Genomic DNA, 21,391 nt, shown 5'->3' on the forward strand with positions numbered 1-21,391 from the left:
ACAGCACTCTACATTAGTCCTAATTCTCGGAGAAGCGGCCTTGATATCTTAAAAGAGTTTTTCTTTAAAGTTTTATAAAGCCTCACATTTACTTTTGATGTTGTTATTCAAAATATCCTTGTGAACTGAGGTGTGATGTGAAGGCTACGGTAACTATATATAGTTTTCCAGAAGGGATGCTAAAAATAAACAGTTGCAGTTATCCAAATAAAAAAGTGAGCACTGGGGAAACATGCACACAAAATGTGCATATTAGCAAAAATAATGTACAAAAATGCATTATGTTAGGTGAACTTGCACACACAAATGTGTATTTTATGGGGGGGGGGAATACTTATGTCCTTAAGTGATGCTGTGGTACTGATAGTCAAAATGACAAGAGGTGCAAGAAGTTCTCCAAAATATAAACATCCAATTTTAGAAGCATAAATTTTAGCCAACATATGTGTCACTGGTATTTCGCACTAATTAATCAAGAGCTTAAAATACTAGGCATTTGAATGTCAAAAATCAGCTAATTCTCCAGTGCTTTCTGCTCTGAAAAGCAAAGCTAGTTCCGCTTTTGATAACAATGTTCATGGAAGCTGTTTGCTTAAATGAAGAATTACTACAGCGAAAATGCCCAAGCCAAACACATTGCTTGTCACCTCTGCCTGCTGTTTTTCTGTAATCTGAAGATAAAGCATATGGTGTTCTTCTTTCAGAACTGGAATTACTTTTCTGACAGTGAGGCAGAATGTGTTAAGATGATGGAAGAAGTAGAAAAGCTGTGTGATCGTCTGGAATTGGCAAGGTATGCATTCCTGACCTACATGTTACGTTTTTTGACCTTCAGCTTTCTACTAGATCTGAAATATCGCTCAATAATTTATTTTTAGTCTGCAGTGCTTGAATGAAGCACTTACATCCACAACAAGGGAAGAAGGAAAGGCTGCTGTAGAAAAACAGGTAATTATTCATCTTTTGTCACGTAAGAGTGTGTCAACATAGTGAAAATATTGGTGTGATCCTGTCGAACATGTATGCTGTGTTGTATAGGAAGCAAATTGCCCAGCAGAATTGCATTTCTAAAGAGAATTTTTGCACCTGCTCACACAACTGATAATGCCTCCTTTATTGCATTTTTAAAGTCCAGCAGAATCTCAGAGCCTACAAAGAAGAGCAGTATGCTATCTAGAGGTTAGCAGACGAATCTTTGCACGTTTATGCAAGCTTGAGAGATAAAAACGAGAAAAATGGGACACTACCTTGTCCCCCCCCCCTTCAGGGGTAGCAAGAGGATTATAGATCTTCTTTTTTTTTAAAGGATAAGGAAGTTCAATGCTTGAACTTCATGTTAAAGTATATGGACTTACATGGTGCCAAAATCAACAGAAGGCTGAGACACTGCTTGTTCTGTTACAGTATTTAAACTGAATTGTGAATTAAGCTTAAATGGTCTGACAATTCTCTTGCTTTATTGTGGTTACAACGTGTCTAAGACCAGTAACATGCACGCGATGCAATTATTATTATTTCCTCCTTTAGATGGGGGTGTTCCTCAGAGTTTTAAATCAGTCTAAAGCTACCTATTTAAGTGCAGTTAATTTGCACAGATCTTGGGGAAAACTTTCTTAATTGCTTCTGCAAGAAACAAATGGTGAAACATGCTGGGGTCACAGTGTTGTAACTTGTGCCACTGCTACCTCCTTTTAACTTGCTCTCTGCTGTGTTTTTCTAAAGCTTCTCCCACAGTGGCAGTTGTGGACCAGGAAACTTATGGCAATTGCCTACGTTTTGGGAGAAGGCTTTTGTGTTTGCAGCAATTCAGTGCTAAAGTCTCATGTGTTCTTGTATTCCCATAGATAGACGAAGTAAATGAACAGATAAGGAGAGAAAAGGAGGAAGCAGAGGCTCGTATGCGGCAAGCGACAAAGAGTTCTGAAAAACCCACAAGCGGAGGTGTAGGCGGAAGTAAAAACTGGTCGGAAGATGACTTACAGCTGCTAATTAAAGCAGTAAACCTCTTTCCTGCTGGGACTAACTCAAGGTATCTACAATTATTGAACAGTATGTATATAGGCAGTAGTCTTGTGTTGAAGCATAAAAGGAAGGCAAGTCAGGGTGTTGATTTTTATGTTAAATTGATTTGTGAATATACACTATCCCAACGTATCACAGATCTGCAGAAACAGCTTTCTGCTGAGGGATATTTGCAAAGTCATGCAAGTTGATTGCCGAATTTGTTCTGTATTTCTGACTGCATGATTTTGGCTAGATTGCAGTTTGGGGGTATGAGCTGAAGGCCAGTGCATTTTCCAGGGAAGACCCTTTCTTCTTCAACAATTTGTGTTTTTCTAAAACACAAGGTTATTGCACATTATGGCTATTGTTAAGCATATGCATTAAGCACAACTGAGAATAATGTAACTCTTATTTAGGAAGATGTGCATGTATAATTTCAAAACTGCATCCAACAAATAATTTCAGTATTTGATTTTAAAATATACAGGGTGAGTCCTTCAAAAGAGACCCTGTGGATGCAGAGTACCCATGTTCCAAGGGGCCTCTTTTAAAAGACACACCCTGTATATCTTACCAAATGATATATTAATTACAGTACACACAAAAAACAACTAGCCAGACATTTAACTGCTAGAATCAACATACTTTTAAAGGATGTTTCTAGAGCATTTTTGTTTTCTTTTGCCTGATAATAGGTGGGAAGTTATTGCCAATTACATGAATTTGCACTCTACTACGGGAATAAAGCGAACAGCAAAAGATGTTATCAACAAAGCAAAGAGCCTCCAGAAACTTGGTATCTTTATCTTTGTAAGATGGTCTGCATGCTTCCATTTACTTCCTAGTAAATTCAGCTTACATTCCGTAAGCCTAAATACATTCCTGTCCATCCCTGTCCATTTCCACTATCTTTCCCAATTCTGAGGCAGAGTATATGAAGGGTGAAATAATATAGCCCTCCAACCTGTTTCATTGGTTTCTTGGCTTGATTTCTCCTGGAGTGCTGGCTGTTTTGCGTAATGAAGACTTTCATATCCCAAGGGTTGAGATGTCCTTATAATAACTGGAGTGTCATTTTGAGCTATACGTATATGCAAAATTTCAGCATTGTATAAGTAATGATGCTGCTTACAAACCACTTTGTATGCGCACCCTCTTGCTAAGAGACTTATTAAAATAATGTAACTTGTTGGCCTTTCAGGTGAAAACTGAGTTTACTTAAAATTCTCAGACTTCTTTCGTTTATGACATGGGTTGAGTTGTTTAGTTGGCCTTTTAATGCTTGACTTTTAAGCAGAACAATTTCCCGTGAAACATTCGTTTGGGGCATGATTACTTAAAAGCAACTTCTTATTCTTCTTAGACCCTCATCAGAAGGATGACATAAATAAGAAAGCTTTTGATAAGTTTAAAAAAGAACATGGAGTTGTGCCACAGGCAGACAGTGCTACACCGTCAGAACGTTTTGAAGGTAAGCGGGGAAGAACGATGCACCTCTCCCCACCGTCCTACTCCCAAGTATTCCATTCAGCCTTCTTACGCCCAGATCTCATGTGGTTAAGAGCCATCCCTCCAGTTCTGCCGCTGGATGCTTTGGGGCATTATCTGCTTGATGTCTATCACTTCTACTGTGAGGAGCCGCAACCAAGTGAACAAAGTTCTTCATTTGCAAGTTCTAATGTTTGCAGATGTGAACAGAATAGTTAGAATTCGCGTGAAGTTATGTAATGTTCAATTGGTGGAAAACAAAAATGCCCCGATGCTTGAACTAAAGGCATCCAGGGAAGAGGGAGAGTGCTGGAAAATTGCCTGGGAGTTCTGCATAGCTTTCACTAAGGACTTCCTTGATTAAAACACATACTTTTCTCATGTATTATTTTCAACAGCCACATTTACAGATTTGTCTCCATGGACAACAGAAGAGCAAAAACTTTTAGAACAAGCTCTCAAGACATATCCAGTGAATACTCCCGAAAGGTGGGAGAAAATAGCAGCTTCTGTTCCAGGCCGATCTAAAAAAGACTGCATGAAACGATATAAGGTAGGAAAATATTGCTTCTGTTTTTACTCCATAGTGCACTTCAGAGTATTACCAGCTTAAGAGAGATCACATTTGCTTCTCTCCATTCCACTTCTTTCATTTCTTAAGTGTCATAGGAACCTTACCTGTTCCTTGGAAAAGAGATTATGAGCAAAGGTAAGAGTAGCTTGCTGATAATAGTCACTGGCAAAACAGCTTTCATGACTGCCTGAGATAGTAAGGGCAAAATTAATGATGCCTTGCCTTATGTAGAATTTGCCATTTGTGCCAGGGAGGGGAAACCCTGGCTTAGCAACTTTTCCTGCAGGCAAGGCTGTCCCAGGCAAAGCAAATCACACACTATGGGTCCCCACATAACAGGCAAACTCTGCTTCCAAAACTAATCGGGAGGCAGAGGAAGCTACAGACCCTGTCTTGGCAGATAAAAATGTTAAGAGCCGTAAAAACCTTTAAATAGGCGCCAGGGATTGAATGTGATGCTACATACATACAGAGCACACATTCACTGCACATACCTCTTTAATTAAAACAGGCTGGCCAAAAAAGACTTTTAGGATTGCATTATACCATTTGAATCGAAGACATATACCATGACCACTTGCAAATGTAGAATTGTATCAAATGAAGAAATAGAAGAGAGCAGGGAACACACTAGAATTTTCCTTCAGTGTTAACTAAATTCAGAGTTCTTGCCTTTTAGTTCAGTGCCATTCATTTAGGATTATTTGTGGTGTTCTTTATTGAATCGAAACATTAGTGAACTACGTAGTGGATTTCAGAATTAGGAGTCCCCAAACTTCACTGCTCAGTCAGTGGGAAATGGGGACACAGCGGAGTCCTCTTGCAGCTACCATGAAGAATTATCTCCCTCCATGGGCAATTCACCAAGTTTGTGTGTGAAAGAGCACAGACCTCAGAGGGGGAAAGGTTCCTTGTCCCTGTTTTATGTGCTTAGTCTTACAGGAAGTGCCAATTCATGGTGGCACAGCTAAAATCCACACTATACGTGCATCAAGCTTATGTTGAAAGTCAAACTGCAGCACTGGTGTGCTTGTACAGGATTACAGTGGTACCTCGGGTTAAGTACTTAATTCGTTCCGGAGGTCCGTTCTTAACCTGAAACTGTTCTTAACCTGAAGCACCACTTTAGCTAATGGGGCCTCCTGCTGCCGCTGTGCCGCCGGAGCATGATTTCTGTTCTCATCCTGAAGCAAAGTTCTTAACCCAAGGCAATATTTCTGGGTTAGCGGAGTCTGTAACCTGAAGCATATGTAACCCGAGGTACCACTGTATAGAAATCACCCTATAACTTGAAACTGAATAGCTTTTGGAATAGTAATATCTAATTTTGGAAGTCTGATCTATTATAAAGTCAATACAAAAGTTGTTGAGCAGTTAAATCGGGTGGTGGGAGTGAGTGTTATTCACAGGAAGGCTAGCTGGTGGCAGCCTACTAATGGCAAGTGTTTAAAGTTACTGATTGTTTGAAACTTTGTCTTACTGTGCCAAGACTTGAGTATTCTTTCTAGTTTCTCAATACTTGAAATAAATAGAACTTGCTTAGCAAATTCTACTAGATAAAAAACACTATGAACAAGGTTTTCTCTCTCTCTCTCATTCTAGGAACTTGTTGAAATGGTTAAAGCGAAGAAAGCTGCCCAAGAGCAAGTAGTGAATGCTGCTAAGACTAAGAAATGAGATTCTCAATGACAATCTTAGTGTGTTCTGTTTTGTAATAAAAGTACAAATGTATAATACGGCTTTTATTATTTAAATAGATAAGTGTACACTTCTTTGTGGAAACAGAAGACAAAATGTCACGTAGTGAACTTTGTTCCACTCAGGCAGCATGCTTGGGTTTGTTGTTGAGCATCAAAGCAAAGTTTTAGTTGGGGGAGGAATCAATTTGCCAGTTTTGAAAGTTCAAAGCCATCATCACAAATCTCTACAAATCATCCCTTATGTCAAGCACGAAGCCAGTACATTCCACTACGGAGTCTGTTGTAACCAGGGAGTTGCTCAAGTGGCCCTGAAATTTTAAAACAGAGATAATTACAAAGAGCAGACAACTTTTTAAACAAATGGCAGCTAGTACTGAAATCCTTACCGACAGCAGCAATTGCAGGGCACTTATCATAAATATACTTTGTGCAGACTTCTTTGATTGTTTGAGCATCAATTGCCTGAAATACAAAGAACACAGTAAGCCTTTAATTTGTGACCATTTTATGTGACAGTGCAAATAGCTGAAACCTAAAAACAGGTATCCATCAGCATAGCTGAGGGTGTCTATATGCTATATCAAACATTACACCAAGAAGAGCTACAGCCCATGAATTATGTAAGAATTTTGACAAACATCCAAGTTTTCCTGAGACCAGTTAGGAGCACTGAAAACACAGCTCTCAACTGCTGGAACCCTACTTTTGGCCAACTCTCTTGTAGCTGAGATTTCAGCATAATCTTCAAACACTCTGCACCCACACTAGTGCAGTAAACAAAGCCATAACTCTGAGCTATTATGTTAAGATGGCTAAGAAAAGCACCAAACCATTCTGCTCCTTACTTCAATTCTTGCTTCCAGTTCAGGAATTGGGATTCGACGATTGTAACACAACATTTGTCTTCCAATGTCTTCACAAATGGGAGTGGAACCTAAAATTAGACATTGTTAGCATGTGTGCAAATTAATTAGACCAGACTTTTAAAAAAGAAAACAATCAGATCATACCATCCAGTTGTAACAGCATGTTGGTTTTCAAAAGATTCTTCGCACGTGCAACCTCACTTTCAGTAACACTAGTACACAGTCGTATCCTAAAGACAATGAAAAACAGAAATGTGTTTTAATAATTTGGCTGCCAGTGTTCTTCATGATATACTTCACTGGGCTCACTAAGAACAAGCAAATGCACAATCTAGATAAATTAGAAAACAGGCCTTTATGAATAGCACATAGAACAATCACAGCTCTAGTAACCTGTTCCTGTAGCTAACATCCCAGTGAAATAAGACGGGTCAAGGCCACAAGAATTGTAGAATCATAATGTAATAAAAGTAATTTATTTCTTATACCCCGCCTATCTGACTGGGTTGCCCTCTGGATGGCTAATAATGGTAGAGTTGGAAGGGACCCTGAGAGTCATCAAGTCGAACCCCCTACAATGCAGGAATTCTGCCCGCAGCTGTCCCTTGTTGGGCTCAAACCACCAACCACCTGGTTAACAGCCAGATGCACTGACCCATTGACCTGTTAGGTTTCAAACCCAGCACCAAATATGCCAGTGCATGCATATTCTCCTATGCTTTGTAAAAAAAAAACAAGGCACAAGAGTAATTGCATGGTATCCTCTAGGTCAGTGTTTCCCAACCTTGTGCCTCCAGCTGTTTTTGGACTACAATTCCCATCATCCCTTGCCACTAGTCTTGCTAGTCAGGTATGATGGGAGTTGTAGTTCAAAAACAGCTGGAGGCACAAAGTTGGGAAACACTGCTCTAGGTCAGGCATAGGCAACCTCGGCCCTCCAGATGTTTTGGGACTACAACTCCCATGACCCCTAGCTAACAGGACCAGTGGTCATGGATGACAGGAATTGTAGTCCCAAAACATCTGGAGGGCCGAGTTTGCCTATGCCCACTCTAGGTGAAATCCTGCACCAACTTGACGTAAGCTACTGCTCTCATGTATGCATAAAACATTCCACTTCAGGGCGTTTGTTGCTTTCATTCCATCTCAGCTCCTTTCAGATACAGTCACTTCCTTACCATTCTCTCTGAACAAAGTGCATCATGTCCTCTATGGTTGATCCCTCACAAACCATATAGACACCCCACAGTCCAGTATCTGTGTAGCAGGTGTTGAAGGACTGGAAGCTATGACAAACGTTGCCATGGCATGCAACTTGAGCAAGCTTACTAGACAGATTCTGTTGAAATAAAAAAAGGAATATATTTGGGGTAGAATAGGTCACTTCAGTATCATGAAGCTTAGACACAAATGTCTTCATTCTAGGCACTTCTTAAATGCAGATATTTTTTTACCCCACTCTTCCATCTACCAGCTTCTAAGTGCAAAGTACTAATCAGAACAAGTTTAGAGACAGGCAAATCTAAGCTAAAATAATGGCTGTTGGAATTGAAAGGAAACTCGGTTCAGAAGGGGCTTGATTTCTGCCAAGGACAATGTTAACATGTCGCTTTCAGGTAACTGTTGCAGGACTAACAGCAACTGGGGGAGGGGACAGAATTTGCCAAGCAAAAGCACAGGTGAGAATAATTCAATCCTTTTGCTGACCACACAGCTTTTAACCTAATAATATCTCCATATCACATCAGCTTTTGCTCTTAAGTGGCAGGAAAATGGATCTACAGGACTCAAGGACTGACTTATTTTCAAATAGCTATTTTCAAGACTTGTCTCCGTTTACAAAAAAAAAAGATGCTGCTTGAACTGGGCTCATCTTTCGCAAGGAGACTGTATAGACACAACCAACACTGCAACAATCCTTTACTTGAAACTGGTTAGTAATGTTGAGGCTAACTCACCACGCCACCTCCGAAGGAACGATCCCAGTTGCCTATCAGAGTATTTGCCACCATAAGAGGAATGGTGTCCGGGTGACACCAGCCGGCTGCTTCAACAGCTATCGCAATGTGGGCCAGAGGCATCTTATCATCTCGAACACGAATCTGATAAAGCACCACAAACAAAAGGTTTCAGATACCTTTCAAACAGGCCGTGAAGAACCTCAGGCCCTGGGGCGAAATGCCACAACCTCAACTATCTCGCCCACACACCTCTTTCTCCAGGCTGTACCCCTCTCCAACACAACTTTGCACCCTCCTTGAGTGCAAAGTTTTTGCCCGGCTGGAATGAGCCCATGAACTTTGCCCAGATGGATGGAGGACAAAGAGGAGGGTGAACAGTCTAGTTAGAAACTAGCCAATTGTAATAAAGGTCCTTCACCTCTGCCTCTAGCTTCACCTACCACTGACATGTGGCCTTTGGAAGTCTGCCCAGGAGGGGATGTGGACCTCTGTCTGAAAAAGGCAGCCCCTTCCCTGCTTTAATGTAAAGGCCAAAATGGATGGAAGCTAAAAAGACACACAGCCAAATTTGCCTAATAAACTAAATCAATTGTACAGCTTTTATTTCCACTATAATGGCTCTGTAATAATGTCTAAACAAGACAACACAGCAACTTAGCAGAGGTTAAATGAGAAATGGATGGAAAGTCAAAGCGGCAAAAGAAACAGGCCAGAAATCCCATGAGTGCTGTAATGCAGCACTAATTGTGCTTCAAAAGATGCTGACCTCCTCTGCTCCTTTATCAGGTTTCTCAGCAGCTTTTGCAGCCAAACCAGAATCTCAGCTAACCCGATACCTTCAATAACTATTGCATTATCAGTGATTTTTCACGCTGCAGCTGTCTGGGTGGGAGGGAAAGGCCTTAACTTACTTCACTGCCCGTGAACCGGCAAGGGGGCAAAGGTGGTGCTCCTCCTTTTGCTACAGACGGCAAGTTACCAAAATGGTACTTGGCTAGTTCAAGCAATTCGTCATGAGCGACTCCTAAATGAGAAGCATGTCAGTTTAGGGGTGATATATGTAAATGAATCAGACAAAAAAGCAATTAAATGCTTCATTTTAGAATCCAAAGTAATACTTGGCTAAACATTGACTATTTTATCCTTTCTGATTCTGAACAGTGGCAAGATGTACTTCTTAGTTGTGTAAATGTCACAAATACCACAAACACTCTATAGATTGTACAACAGCAGCATCATACCTCCCGCAGCAGCAAGTACCATTCTGGGTCCTTTATAATGTGTTGTAATATACTCCACCAAGTCATTACGGTTAATGGACCTACAAGCAGATCAGCAAAACAGCGAGAAAGAAAAAACTATGATGCATAGAAGGGCAACAGAACAAAATAACTTGTCTACAGTTGAAAGCAGCATGCCACCGTATGAAGCAAAATTGCTTCTGATGTTCAATATGTATAATTTGGGAGGAGGGAAGGGCCTTGCTGCTGTTTGCCATGCTACTTTTCAAGAAGAGTCCACCAGGGCAGAGTCCCCATACATGGTTTTTATGGCCAGGAGCTCTCAGGAGAGAAGTGAAAGACTAACAAGCTCCTGTACACTAAGAGCAGATTGCAGAAGAGCAGAGCATTCCAACTCTGAAACATTTAAACAAACTTAGAACCAACTAGTTGATTGCTATGGAGAAGAATTACAAGGATTTGTGTCACCTTCCACTAATCATGTTACAATATCCAATTAAGAGTGGAAATAAAAATTGTTACCTGGAAATACTGCATTTTTCTCCAGGTACAAAGTGCAACACATAGTATACTTGGCAAAAAAAAAATGCAATAGGTCTGCCAGAAAAAAAAACCCACCCTGTAATTTCAAGAATGAGATGCACTATGCACAACAATTTCAATTAACTTTCAATTAAGAATAATGAACTGTGCAGAAAGGATGGAACATTGTATTCTTTGGCTCACTGAGAGCTCGATTCCCCGCCCCCCCAAAATAGTAATCTTTGCTTTGAAAACTGTAGTATCATTTAAGGTTTTAGAAGGGAGCACAGCTATTGTATACCCTTGACCAAAGAATGGTACACTCCTATCTGGGATGGTCATCCTCTTCCACTGAGTGCATAGCTTTGGGAGGGAGGGAGGGAGGGAGGGATGCATTGTGGAGCCGTGAGGGAGGAAGGGGGCACCAGATAAGTTGAATCAACCCTGGCGACTAATGGAATGACAGATGTCGCAGCCAGATTGCCCTCACATAATAAAACGACTAGACTATAAAATATCATTTAAGAATTGGAGCAACGAAAGGGAGGCATACTTTATGTTTTCTGTGGGTCCTAATATGGTGCGTCCCAGTGCTGTATTTTGATAAGCCGTGGCATGAAGATAGTCAAAGACAACTTCCTGTAAATTAGTCTCAACTTCCTGCATTTCTCGAAGGATCACTCCTCGCTCCCGTTCAATCTCTGCCTCCCCAAGTGTGCTGTTCTGTATGATATCAGCAAGAATCTCCACAGCTGGAAGTAAAAATAAGAAAGAAATACATCTTTTTAGAAATAAATTAGGGAAATGACAATTTTATATGTAGAAACAGCCAGGAAATGAGAGGGGGGGATGCATAGCTTTGTGCTCTGGATTTCAATTTAGTTAAAAATTTATCCTTGTCATAGGATCCAGATTTGGAGCCAAATATGGTACACGATAAACCATAGCTTACTCTGCATATGTGAATCACACCCAAGTTGCTCATCCCTTTGGTGTTGGGAGGAAACTAACCACAATCCTTGGCTATCTCAGCAGGGATCATAGTTTGTTTCACTCTATACAAAAACAATGATAAGCAAAAGTTTGTTCCTAGATTACCAATTGTGGTTTCTTTCTTCCACGCACTAGCAGGGAGAAGCGAAGTCACACAAATCAGTCATGCACAGTAAGCCATGGTTTATACCTAACCGTGATGTGCAAACATGGTCATTAAGTATACTTTCAAGGTTCAACTCTTGCGCACTCTTATTTGGGAGGAAGACCCACAGAAATCAAGACTTATTTCCAAAAAAATCAAGACTACTTCCAAATTAATTATTACAGTCAGGCCTCAATTTTAAAAATAGTATACAAAGTATGACACAGAAAGGCATAAATAAATCAAGCCCAGCACACAGGGGTCCCCACTTTGGTGTTTTTGCCGATGTTGAACAGCCAGTTAATCTACTTTCAAGATCAGTTCCTTAGGAGATAAAATCTAAATTCCCAAACTCACAATTACCTCTTGGCAGGTCTTTTGAGAAAGCCTTTGCATAATATACAGTTTGTTCTCTTGATGTATAAGCATTAAGGTGAGCTCCCATGTTTTCAATCTCCAATTCCAGATCCAACTGGGACCTTTTTTTTGTCCCCTGCAATTTAGATAGATATTATTCAAGCTATAGATAAGAAATAAAACAGTAAGAGTACCTTGGTGAAAAAGGAGGAGATAATTGTGAAATGACGTGCTGTATTTCTTTATCAGAAATAAACAATGTAGTTTTCCTACACCAGGGACCCCAAATTGATCTGGTCTAGCAAGTTTGTCATGGATGTCTACTGGATTATCTATTTCCAGTTTGTCAATAATAACTAGGGCAAGTATTTAAGGCACCTGCCTCACATAGTGTGTGGTCTATGACAGGCTTCCTCAGCCTTGGCCCTCCAGATGTTTTTGGTCTACAACTCCCATGATCCCTAGCCAGCAGGACCAGTGGTCAGGGATGATGGGAGTTGTAGTCCCAAAACATCTGGAGGGCCACGGTTGAGGAAGCCTATGAGTTGAATTTGATCAAAGAATGGTTTTAGACATCAGGAAAAATACTGCAGTCACCTGACACACGGTCCCAGCACATGCCGAGAACAGACACATATATGTGCGCCCAATATTATTAAGCAGAAACTCTAGTTGCTTGGGTCCTGGTTACTGTGTGGTTTTTCATGACATCATGGAGCCAAAGTCCCCTAAGGAAAAGGACTCAAAGGTCATTTTTCTGGTAAGTCCCTGAATGGTTTATGGAGACCCCTTCCCCGAGATACCAAAGCCTTAGTTGTTTTTTTTTAATTGGAAACTGTATGTGATGTGATTTCAACTAGCCTTTGTTGGGTGGGGCCCAGGTTACTTTACTTACTATTATAGGTTTCATAATTCTAAACAATGCATTACCTGCCTTGTGCATAATATACAGAGCAGGCTAAACCTACAGAGCAGGTATAGAAGTTAGCTAACAAATTTGAGGACAAAATGATTATCTGCATCTAAAATAGGTAGGTACAGTCCCCCAGGTCTAAATGAACAAAAATGTATATCCGCAGGGTCTATCATAACGTAACACACAACACAATCTTTTATTTGTTTACTCAGAAGTTAGTCCCACCAAGTTCAACGAGACTTACTTTCAGGTAAGTGGATAAAAAATTGCAAGGCTACACTTCTGTTATGTTGCTGGAATCTCAGACGTCATCCAATATTTAAGATATAATGTATCAAAACTAATTCCTGTACTACTTGACCTATCACTCTCAATATTTTTAAAAGCCCTGTTTTCTTAAGAAAGATTAAAAAAAATTGTCTCAATCTGGTCCATAAGCTCTTATTTGATTAAAATAAACCAGTTTGTATGGCTCACTCCCCAAACAACAAAGATGACCAGAAATATACTCAACCACCTTTGAGTTTTACAACCTCTAGATGGAGCAAACAAAAATAGTTCTTGAATAAAACAAAATACGTATGATCTGAAGTCTTGTATGGTTGTCTTGTATGATTTGCAGGCAAGCTTTCAGTGTACAGACTGCCCAATCTCCTGGCACAACCCAGCATGCCCCCTTAATGCAGATAGATCTCCATGCTTTTGCCGCAACTGTTATGTGGGACCACTGCGTCACATGCTCTTAAAAGATTTCTGCACTTATGGTGTGTAATGCAGTGGCGTAGCGTGGGTTGTCAGCACCCGGGGCAAGGCAAGTAATTTGTGCCCCCTAACCCGTGGATTTGCGCCCCCTAACCCATGGATTTGCGCCCCCTAACCCTAACCCCCAGATGTTGCGCCCGGTGCGGCCGGCCCCCCCTGCACCCCCCACGCTACGCCACTGGTGTCATGATGAAGTTGCATACCTCACCAGAATGGAGCAACCGCCACACATGATGCAGCACCCTGTAATGCAAGGAGCAAGGTCTTCCTAGAGATTATGATGGTTGCACAGTCAGCAAATTTCACAGGCCACAACATACAATACAAATGGGATAGATCCTTCGGAGGAGCAATAAAAGAATGTCATCAGCTTCATCTCGCTGACAAGCTGTAAAGTAACTGCCCGTCCTTTAACCTTGGTGGCTACTTTCAAAACCATTGAGCATTAAATACTTGGGCCAAGGTTATTTCACCACAGCTGCCTTTATCGGAACAAGATCTAGATTGCTTACGTGCTTTGACACTGCTTTCTAGTTTTCCAATCTGAAGCTAGACATAAGGTCTACTACTGAATTAAAGATGAACATGAGTTAATATTTAATTGGAAAAAAACAGCATGGGAAAGTTACTTTGAGAACTTGCCTTGAAAGCCATATGCTCCAGGAAGTGAGCTGTTCCATTGTTTTTCTCATTTTCGTATCTGCTTCCAGCGTCAATCCAAAGTCCCACCTCATTCAAAACAAATCATTAGTCTTACCAACCAATAAAACACAGACTGAGATTCAATATGCTGTGGAGGCAGAGTGCTCATATCTCTCAAAGGGGCTGGTCAAGAGGCGAGAGCCTGCCCAGACTGCATGGTGGCGAGCATGAAGGCAGAGGGCACAGAAAGCAGTGGGCGCTGAAGGGGGCGGTGGCCGAGCCCCAGGCCAGGGAGGAACAGTCTGCTCCCACAGAGGGGGAGGAGGCGGCTGCAGAAGAGTCTGAGCCAAGGTTGCTGCAACAGCACCTCCACTCGGCACTCCTGGCACTGGCCTCACCAGTGGCGGGGGGAACATGGCCAGCAGGCAACTGCGGGGCACATGAGGGCAGCCCCAAGGTCTCCCAGTCTGGGTGCCAGTCAGTGGCTGAGAGGGATGGAGGGGAGGGGCAGCACTGCCACCACCACCATCCAAGGAGGGAGGAAGAGGAAGACAGGAAAGTGCCCAAGGAAGCCCCCACTCCCCTGGTGCACACATCCACACCAGCTGCCCAGTCCACCAGCCGGGAGGAACACTTGCCCTGCCCCAGGCACCAGCAACACACGTTGCGCCTCTGGTGTGTGGAAGAGGCATTGAATTTAGCAATTAAGGCTGCATTAGGATAATGCAAAGGCAACCCGGACTCAGGAATGCTCCCACTGCAACCACTTTGAACCACAAAATCACCACCTGATAATTATCAATGTATTATCATATTGCTGGTGCATAGTGGATCCACCCCACTGATCCACTTTGGTATCTTGGATCAATTTCCAGTATCAGAATACCAGAATAGTACCGGTGACAACGGCTGCTATTTCCCATGAGAACAGTTTCCCTGCTGATGAAGCGATCAAAGCAATTAGGCCTTAATATAAACAACAATTCTACAAGCCAGGAAAGTTTACATTAAAATCTCCTGCATAAGTAAAGCGTACCCTTAATGCAGCATCATAAATATTTACTAGGAAGCCTTAGCATTTCAATTTTGCTTCAGTAAGGATGCTATTATTGTTATTTCCAAAACCAACTTACCAATATTTGAAAAGGCAAAGATTCAGAAGGCCAGGGGAGTATTTCACTCACAACTGTTACTTACTGTGCATGTTGAAATCCCAGAATCTTCAGACGCTACCCTCAAGCCGTTATCTAGAGAAGATACCTTCGTCTCAGGAACATTTAGGACAATTTGAGATACTGCCTTGGTAGCTCTGAATCTGCTTCTCCCAAGATGTACAGACTATTGGAAAAAGTGGCCAGTGAGGAGTATGAGACAAATCCTTATCTTCACTTACAAGGAAGTAAAGCATGTTTATAAAATTATGTGAGAGCAAACAGAGTTCCAGTTACTGTTCTATCAGAGTTTAAGACAATAAATGGTCCCAAAACTTTGTTCAGTATTTTCTATCTACAGAGAAAGATACTGGGAAGCAAACCTATGTGGAGCCCTCACTTTAGGGTTGTTGAGATAACCCTCTCAAATGTTAAAATAATGCAAAAGGGAGCCACCAGATTGTGTGGGTTGGCTTTTCTGCTTGCCCCCTATTACCAGAGCTTCTCTGTGCAAGGGATAATTCAGAGCCCTCACATGAAATAGCTCTATGCATGTGGCTACATATGGCCCCTTCTCACAGTTGCTGGAAGCACAGCCAGATGGAACATCAGTAGAATAAAGAGCCGGCCCACGTCCTTAAAATTTAACGCATGAGAGGATTCGTGTGAACCCCCCTTTTTACTATCCGTCACAACTGAAGGACATATGGTTACTGAGTGATGAGAGTAATGTGTTGTAAGATACAATATTCACTATTGCTTTGGTGTGTTTGGGGGCACATTCTGATACTGAAACTAGGCTTTGACACGAAAGCCACACTTGACAGGAAGACCTAGCTCCTTTCCCCATAATTACCCTTTAAATACCGTATTTTTCACCCTATAGGACGCACCGTCCCATAAGGCGCAGCTAGTTTTTTTGGGGGGAAATAAAGGGGGGGAAATTATTTTTTCCCCAGGCGCGGGGCGGGGGCGGGGGAGGCCCGAGCTTCCCCCGACCCCAGCCCCCAAACAGGCAGCTCTCTGCAAGCCGTGGGAGCCCAGCGCTGGCTCCCGCTGCTTGCGGAGAAGTCCGCGAAGCCTGGACGCGCTGAGCTCAGCACGCGCAGGCTTCTGCATGCAGGCGACTCTCCGCAAGCAGCGGGAGCACTCCCTCTGCTTGCGGAGAGGTCCGCGAAGCCTGGAGAGCGAGAGGGGTCGGTGCACACCGACCCCTCTCGCTCTCCAGGCTTCAGCGAAAGCCTGCATTCGCCCCATAGGACGCACACACATTTCCCCTTCATTTTGGGAGGGGAAAAGGTGCGTCCTATAGGGCAAAAAATACGGTAAAGCATTCACGTTGGAAAAGGTGAAGAACGACGACTGCCCTCTTGACCAAGCTACCTCCTGACCATCACGGCTGGACACTGACAACGCAGAAAGAACTAGGAGCTGGATGAGGGTCAGTAGCCATTCATAGGGTGGGGAGCATCCCTCCTCACAACAGGGCGTGGGCTGTTCCCCAGCACAGGGCAAAACAACAACCACCACCTATATTTGTAGGAGTACATACAGAGCAGATACATTAAAAAGTCACTGCACCAAAAGGAATAATTGTGAAAAATAATAAATAGGGGGGGGAGCCAAATTTTGTCCTTGCTCAGGGCAGCCCTGCTCACAACACCTTGTGAAGAGTTAAGAGGTACCAGGCGACATCCCAGTGCCCCCAGCAAAACTTAAATCAACAGCACGGACTACAATTCCCATCAGGCAATATGGACTATATGGAACTGGCAGAAATGACTGGCAGAATCCGAGACCAAGGAGAAGAGTTGGTGGAAGAAGATTGGAAGAAATTTAAAGTTTATTTACAGAAACATTGTAAAATTAAGGAATGTTAGAAGGATGTTGGAATGAAGTAATGTGGTTTTAGCAGAAATGATATAAAGGATTAAGTAAAAATGGATTGTTAATTGGTGAAAGAACAGAACGTAAAATCATAGTATATTAAGATAAATCATTTGGATAGAAATAAAGATGGAAAGGATTTGCTGAAATATCTAATTGAATTAGAATACAAAAAAGGGAGGTGTGAGGAGGTCAAGGAAATAAGCAAAGGAAAGAAAGTTATGTAAAGGATTGATTTGTTGTTGTTTTTTAATTATCTGCATCTTTTTTTCTTTCTTTTTTTCCTTTGTTCTTGTATTGCTCTGTATCTTTTCCTGTTTAAATATGTTCCTTATTTTTTCTTTTTGTAACCTTTAAAATCTCAATAAAAGTCTATTGGGGGGAAAAATACAATTCCCATCAGGCGGCGCGCTACCGACTCCATCAGCGCGGAGCAAATACCAGGGGGAAGCCACGCGCGGCTAGGCCGCCAGAAAACTACGAGCCCCAGCATGCCTTGCGCGGCGACCAGACAGGCGAGAGCGCCTCTCGTTCTGGCAGCAGCTGCCTCAGAGGCCCGAAGGCTCGGCAGCCGTGGGCCGGCGGAGCTTCGGTCACTCACCCGTTTTCCTAAGGCTGAGTTCCGCGGAAGGAGGAGGCCCGGGAAGGCCCACAGGAGACGCCCGCCAGCCAGCCGACCCGCGGCCGCCGCCATTTTCCTGCCGTGGCCGAGCGGTCGGCGGAGCCGGGAGCATTTCCGGAAGAGAGAGTCATGAGGGGAGGAAGCGCGGAGGAGATGCGCAACGGGGAAATGTCGCCGAAGCGGAAGCGCCCCCTGTACTTCCGTTCCGCTTTCGCGCTCTTTCAAACACCTTTCCTTGATTTTTCAAAATGATGTCAAATATTCCCCCGCCGACCAGGCCGGCTCACCCATGAGGCAAGGCGAGGCGAGGCAGGATCGTAGAATCTTAAAAGTTGGAAGGTACCCCCGAGGGTCATCTAGCCCAACCCCCTGCCAAGCAGGAATCCCAGCTATAAAGCATCAATCCAGTCTCTGCTGAAAAACCTCCAAGGAAGAGGACCGGTCCACTGTGTAACAGCTCTTATTGTCAGAAAGTTTTCCGTGATATTTAGTCAGAATCTCCTTTCTGGTAACTTGAAGCCATTGGTTCCATTCCCACCCTCAAGAGAAAACAAACTTGCCCCTATTCCATGTGAACATTTCTTGAGATATGTGAAGGTGGCTATCATATCTCCTCTCAATCTCCTCTTTTCCAGGCTAAACGTACCCGGCTCCTTCAACTGTTCTTCATAAGGCTTGGTTTCCAGACCATCTTGGTTGCCCTCCTCTGTACATGTTCCAGCTTGTCAATATCCTTAAATTCTGCTGCCCAAAATTAGACACAGTATTCCAGGTGGGGTCTGACTAAGGAAGAATGTTGTTGTTTTGTTGTTTAGTCGTGTCCGACTCTTTGTGACCCCATGGACCAGAGCACACCAGGCACTTCTGACTTCCACTGCCTCCCGCAGTTTGGTCAGACTCATGTTTGTAGCTTCGAAGACACTATCCAACCATCTCGTCCTCTGTCGTCCCCTTCTCCTTGTGCCCTCCATCTTTCCCAACATCAGGGTCTTTTCCGGGGAGTCTTCTCTTCTCACGAGGTGGCCAAAGTATTGGAGCCTCAGCTTTACGATCTGTCCTTCCAGTGAGCACTCAGGGCTGATTTCCTTCAGAATGGATAGATTTGATCTTCTTGCAGTCCATGGGACTCTCAAGAGTCTCCTCCAGCACCAGGAAGAATAGAGTGGTACTATTACTTCCCTTGATTGGGACACTATACTTCTCTTGACGCAGTCTAGAATAGCATTAGCTTTTTTTGCTGCTGCATCACACTATTGACTCATGTTAAGCTTGTGGTTCACTAAGAGCCCTAGATCTTTTTCACATGTACTGCTAGTAAGCCATGTGCCCCCTCCCCCACTCTATATTTGTGCATCTGGTTCTTCCTGCCTAAGTGCAGAACCTTACATTTGTCCCTGTTGAAATTCATTTTGTTAGCTTGGCCCAGTTCTCCAGTCTGTTAAGATCATTTTGAATTCTGATTCTGTCTTCTGCAATATTAGCTACCCCTCCCAGTCTGGTGTAATCTGAAAATTTGATGAGCCTCCCCTCATTTCCAATATCCAAGTCTCTTATAAAGATGCTGAACAATAATGGGCCTGGGACAGAACCCTGTGGCACCCCACTTGTCATTTGTTTCCAGGATGATGAGTACTGTTGCTTCTTCCACCTTCTGGGAGTTTAAATTGTTAGCGACGCAATGGAGGAATTTGCCGAACCTTACATTCTTAGCACAGTTTGAGTTCCAACAAATATCAGGGAAGTTTAAGCTTCCCATGAATACTATATCTCTCCTTTTTTATTGTTTGGTAATCTGCTCTGGATGAACACATCATCCAAGACTTAAGTCTGGCTTGGTCTACAGCAGACGCCTACATTAAGGTCACTGTTGTTTCTGTGGCTGAGTCGTTTGACACACTTCTAAATCAGCACACCACTATTGTATTTGCTGTCAGTGTGCTTATTTTAACTGGAAGGGCATACCATTTTTATCTTTTGAAAATATCAATATAATTTTAATCTATTTTAAATCAGGGATGGGGAACTTGTGGCCTTCTAGATGTTGTTGGCAAGCTCCCATCACTCTCAAGTCACCATGGCCACAGATTCTCCATCTACATTTTAAAGTCTATTAATATTCTATTGGATTTTTTAAAAGTTAAAAATGGCATGCTCAGGTGAGTTGATTCTTTAACACCCACTAGTGTGAACATATCTTGTGGAATTAGATGCCATAAGATGTGATGGTGGTACTAGCTTAGGCGACTTTAAAAGGGGATTAGATAAAAGGGGGTTTGGATTTGGTTACCTACTGTGAGAAATAGGATCCTGGACTAGATGGAGTTTAGGTCTAATCCAGTAGAACTCTTTATGTTCTTAGGGATAAACATTCACAAACCAGAGTCCTGAGCTCACTTCATCAGATTACTGAATATTGCTCAAAGATGGAATTTGTGGGTGTGTGACACATACAGTTGCAGAGGAAAACTTTGTAAACCGAGGGGCTAAAAATCCAACAATATTTAGATTGTTCATAATTTGGAGTTATCTTGAAGCTTTTATTCTGCTTTATTTATACACAGAGTAAACTTGTAATTAACTCTGCTTCTAAATTGCTGTGTCCAAAAGACTTGTCCACTTAGACGTATTAGCTGTTATGCCTCAGAATGAGAAAAGAGCCCTTCATTACTCTCTGGCAATTTTCCTCACCTTCATCTTTTAAACATATCTGAAGCAGAGGCAAATTAAGGATTTGTAATCTTAAGTGTTTCTGCCTCACGGTGTCTGTGTCTGTAGGTAACTGCTTCATTGAACTTTAAGTCCTGCTTTTAGGCAATGTCTTGATTTAATTTGCTGAAGCTAAGCAATTTTCTATGAGACTAATGGTACCATTTTCCTGGATGGAATCTACCCATTTGAAGTGCTAACAAATGTTGTGCTTGCACAACCCCTTCAGGGATAAACTGACAAATTACTGAACTATATATTCTGATAATTAATTACTATTCTGAGTAATTGAATTAAAGTAACACTCATATAGTGTACACCATTGTATTCACAATTTAGACATTATTGCCAAAGTATTTTATGTAAATTCAATAGGTGAGATTGTACAATATCTTACATTTTATGGGAATTGTTTGGCAAAGTTACATCTATTGAACAGCTGCTCATTATCATCTCCTGAATTTCATTTTATTATCTGTGCCTTGTTTCCCAACCAATTAAACAGCACACAGTTTTTCTTTCCCATGGCTGATTAATGGAAAGTAACTACATAAAGCCTTCAGGCCACTGACATTGATTCTTTGTTCTTGTGAGTTGTAAGGATTTTTTTTCCTAAGGAATGAGGAGGGAAGATTGCTGTCTCAATCTGTAATGTCAGGGCTCTTCATTAACTGGGTGCTTATTTTGAGGACAATTTTACCTCCTCATCCTGTTTTCCCTCATAATTCTTAGCAAACTGCATCATCAACTCAGTAATTTTAAAGCACCAGTAAAAGGGATGCCATTGTCTGCTTTTAATGGATTAATTTCACCTCTAATACTATTGTTGTGATCATCACAGGAGCTCATGGAGT

General features: G+C 42.2%; 2 protein-coding genes across 2 annotated transcripts in view; one reads left to right on the top strand and one right to left on the bottom strand.

Annotated features, from left to right (window-relative positions):
- The window catches only part of DNAJC2 (DnaJ heat shock protein family (Hsp40) member C2), a 21,806-nt gene extending 16,006 nt beyond the window's left edge, over positions 1-5,800 (top strand). Inside the window, exons 11-17 of the mRNA XM_083701490.1 lie at positions 705-793; positions 879-948; positions 1,845-2,029; positions 2,700-2,800; positions 3,368-3,475; positions 3,891-4,045; positions 5,669-5,800. Coding sequence (XP_083557616.1) covers positions 705-793; positions 879-948; positions 1,845-2,029; positions 2,700-2,800; positions 3,368-3,475; positions 3,891-4,045; positions 5,669-5,743 — 783 coding nt within the window. The 3' untranslated portion in view covers positions 5,744-5,800. The remainder of the gene's footprint in view (positions 1-704; positions 794-878; positions 949-1,844; positions 2,030-2,699; positions 2,801-3,367; positions 3,476-3,890; positions 4,046-5,668) is intronic.
- On the bottom strand, positions 5,796-18,405 carry PMPCB (peptidase, mitochondrial processing subunit beta). The gene is made up of 13 exons (XM_083701558.1): positions 17,811-18,405; positions 15,369-15,509; positions 14,172-14,258; positions 11,858-11,987; positions 10,910-11,108; positions 9,835-9,914; positions 9,505-9,617; positions 8,591-8,734; positions 7,811-7,971; positions 6,777-6,862; positions 6,612-6,700; positions 6,153-6,228; positions 5,796-6,074 (listed from the first exon to the last, which is right to left on the bottom strand). The coding sequence occupies exons 1-13, from the start codon at positions 17,901-17,903 to the stop codon at positions 6,010-6,012; spliced, it is 1,464 nt and encodes a 487-aa protein (XP_083557684.1). The 5' UTR covers positions 17,904-18,405; the 3' UTR covers positions 5,796-6,009.
- Positions 18,406-21,391: the final 2,986 nt, after the last annotated feature.

This window comes from Podarcis gaigeae (assembly GCF_964106915.1).
Source record: "Podarcis gaigeae genome assembly, chromosome: 10".
NCBI classification, from domain to species: domain Eukaryota; kingdom Metazoa; phylum Chordata; class Lepidosauria; order Squamata; family Lacertidae; genus Podarcis; species Podarcis gaigeae.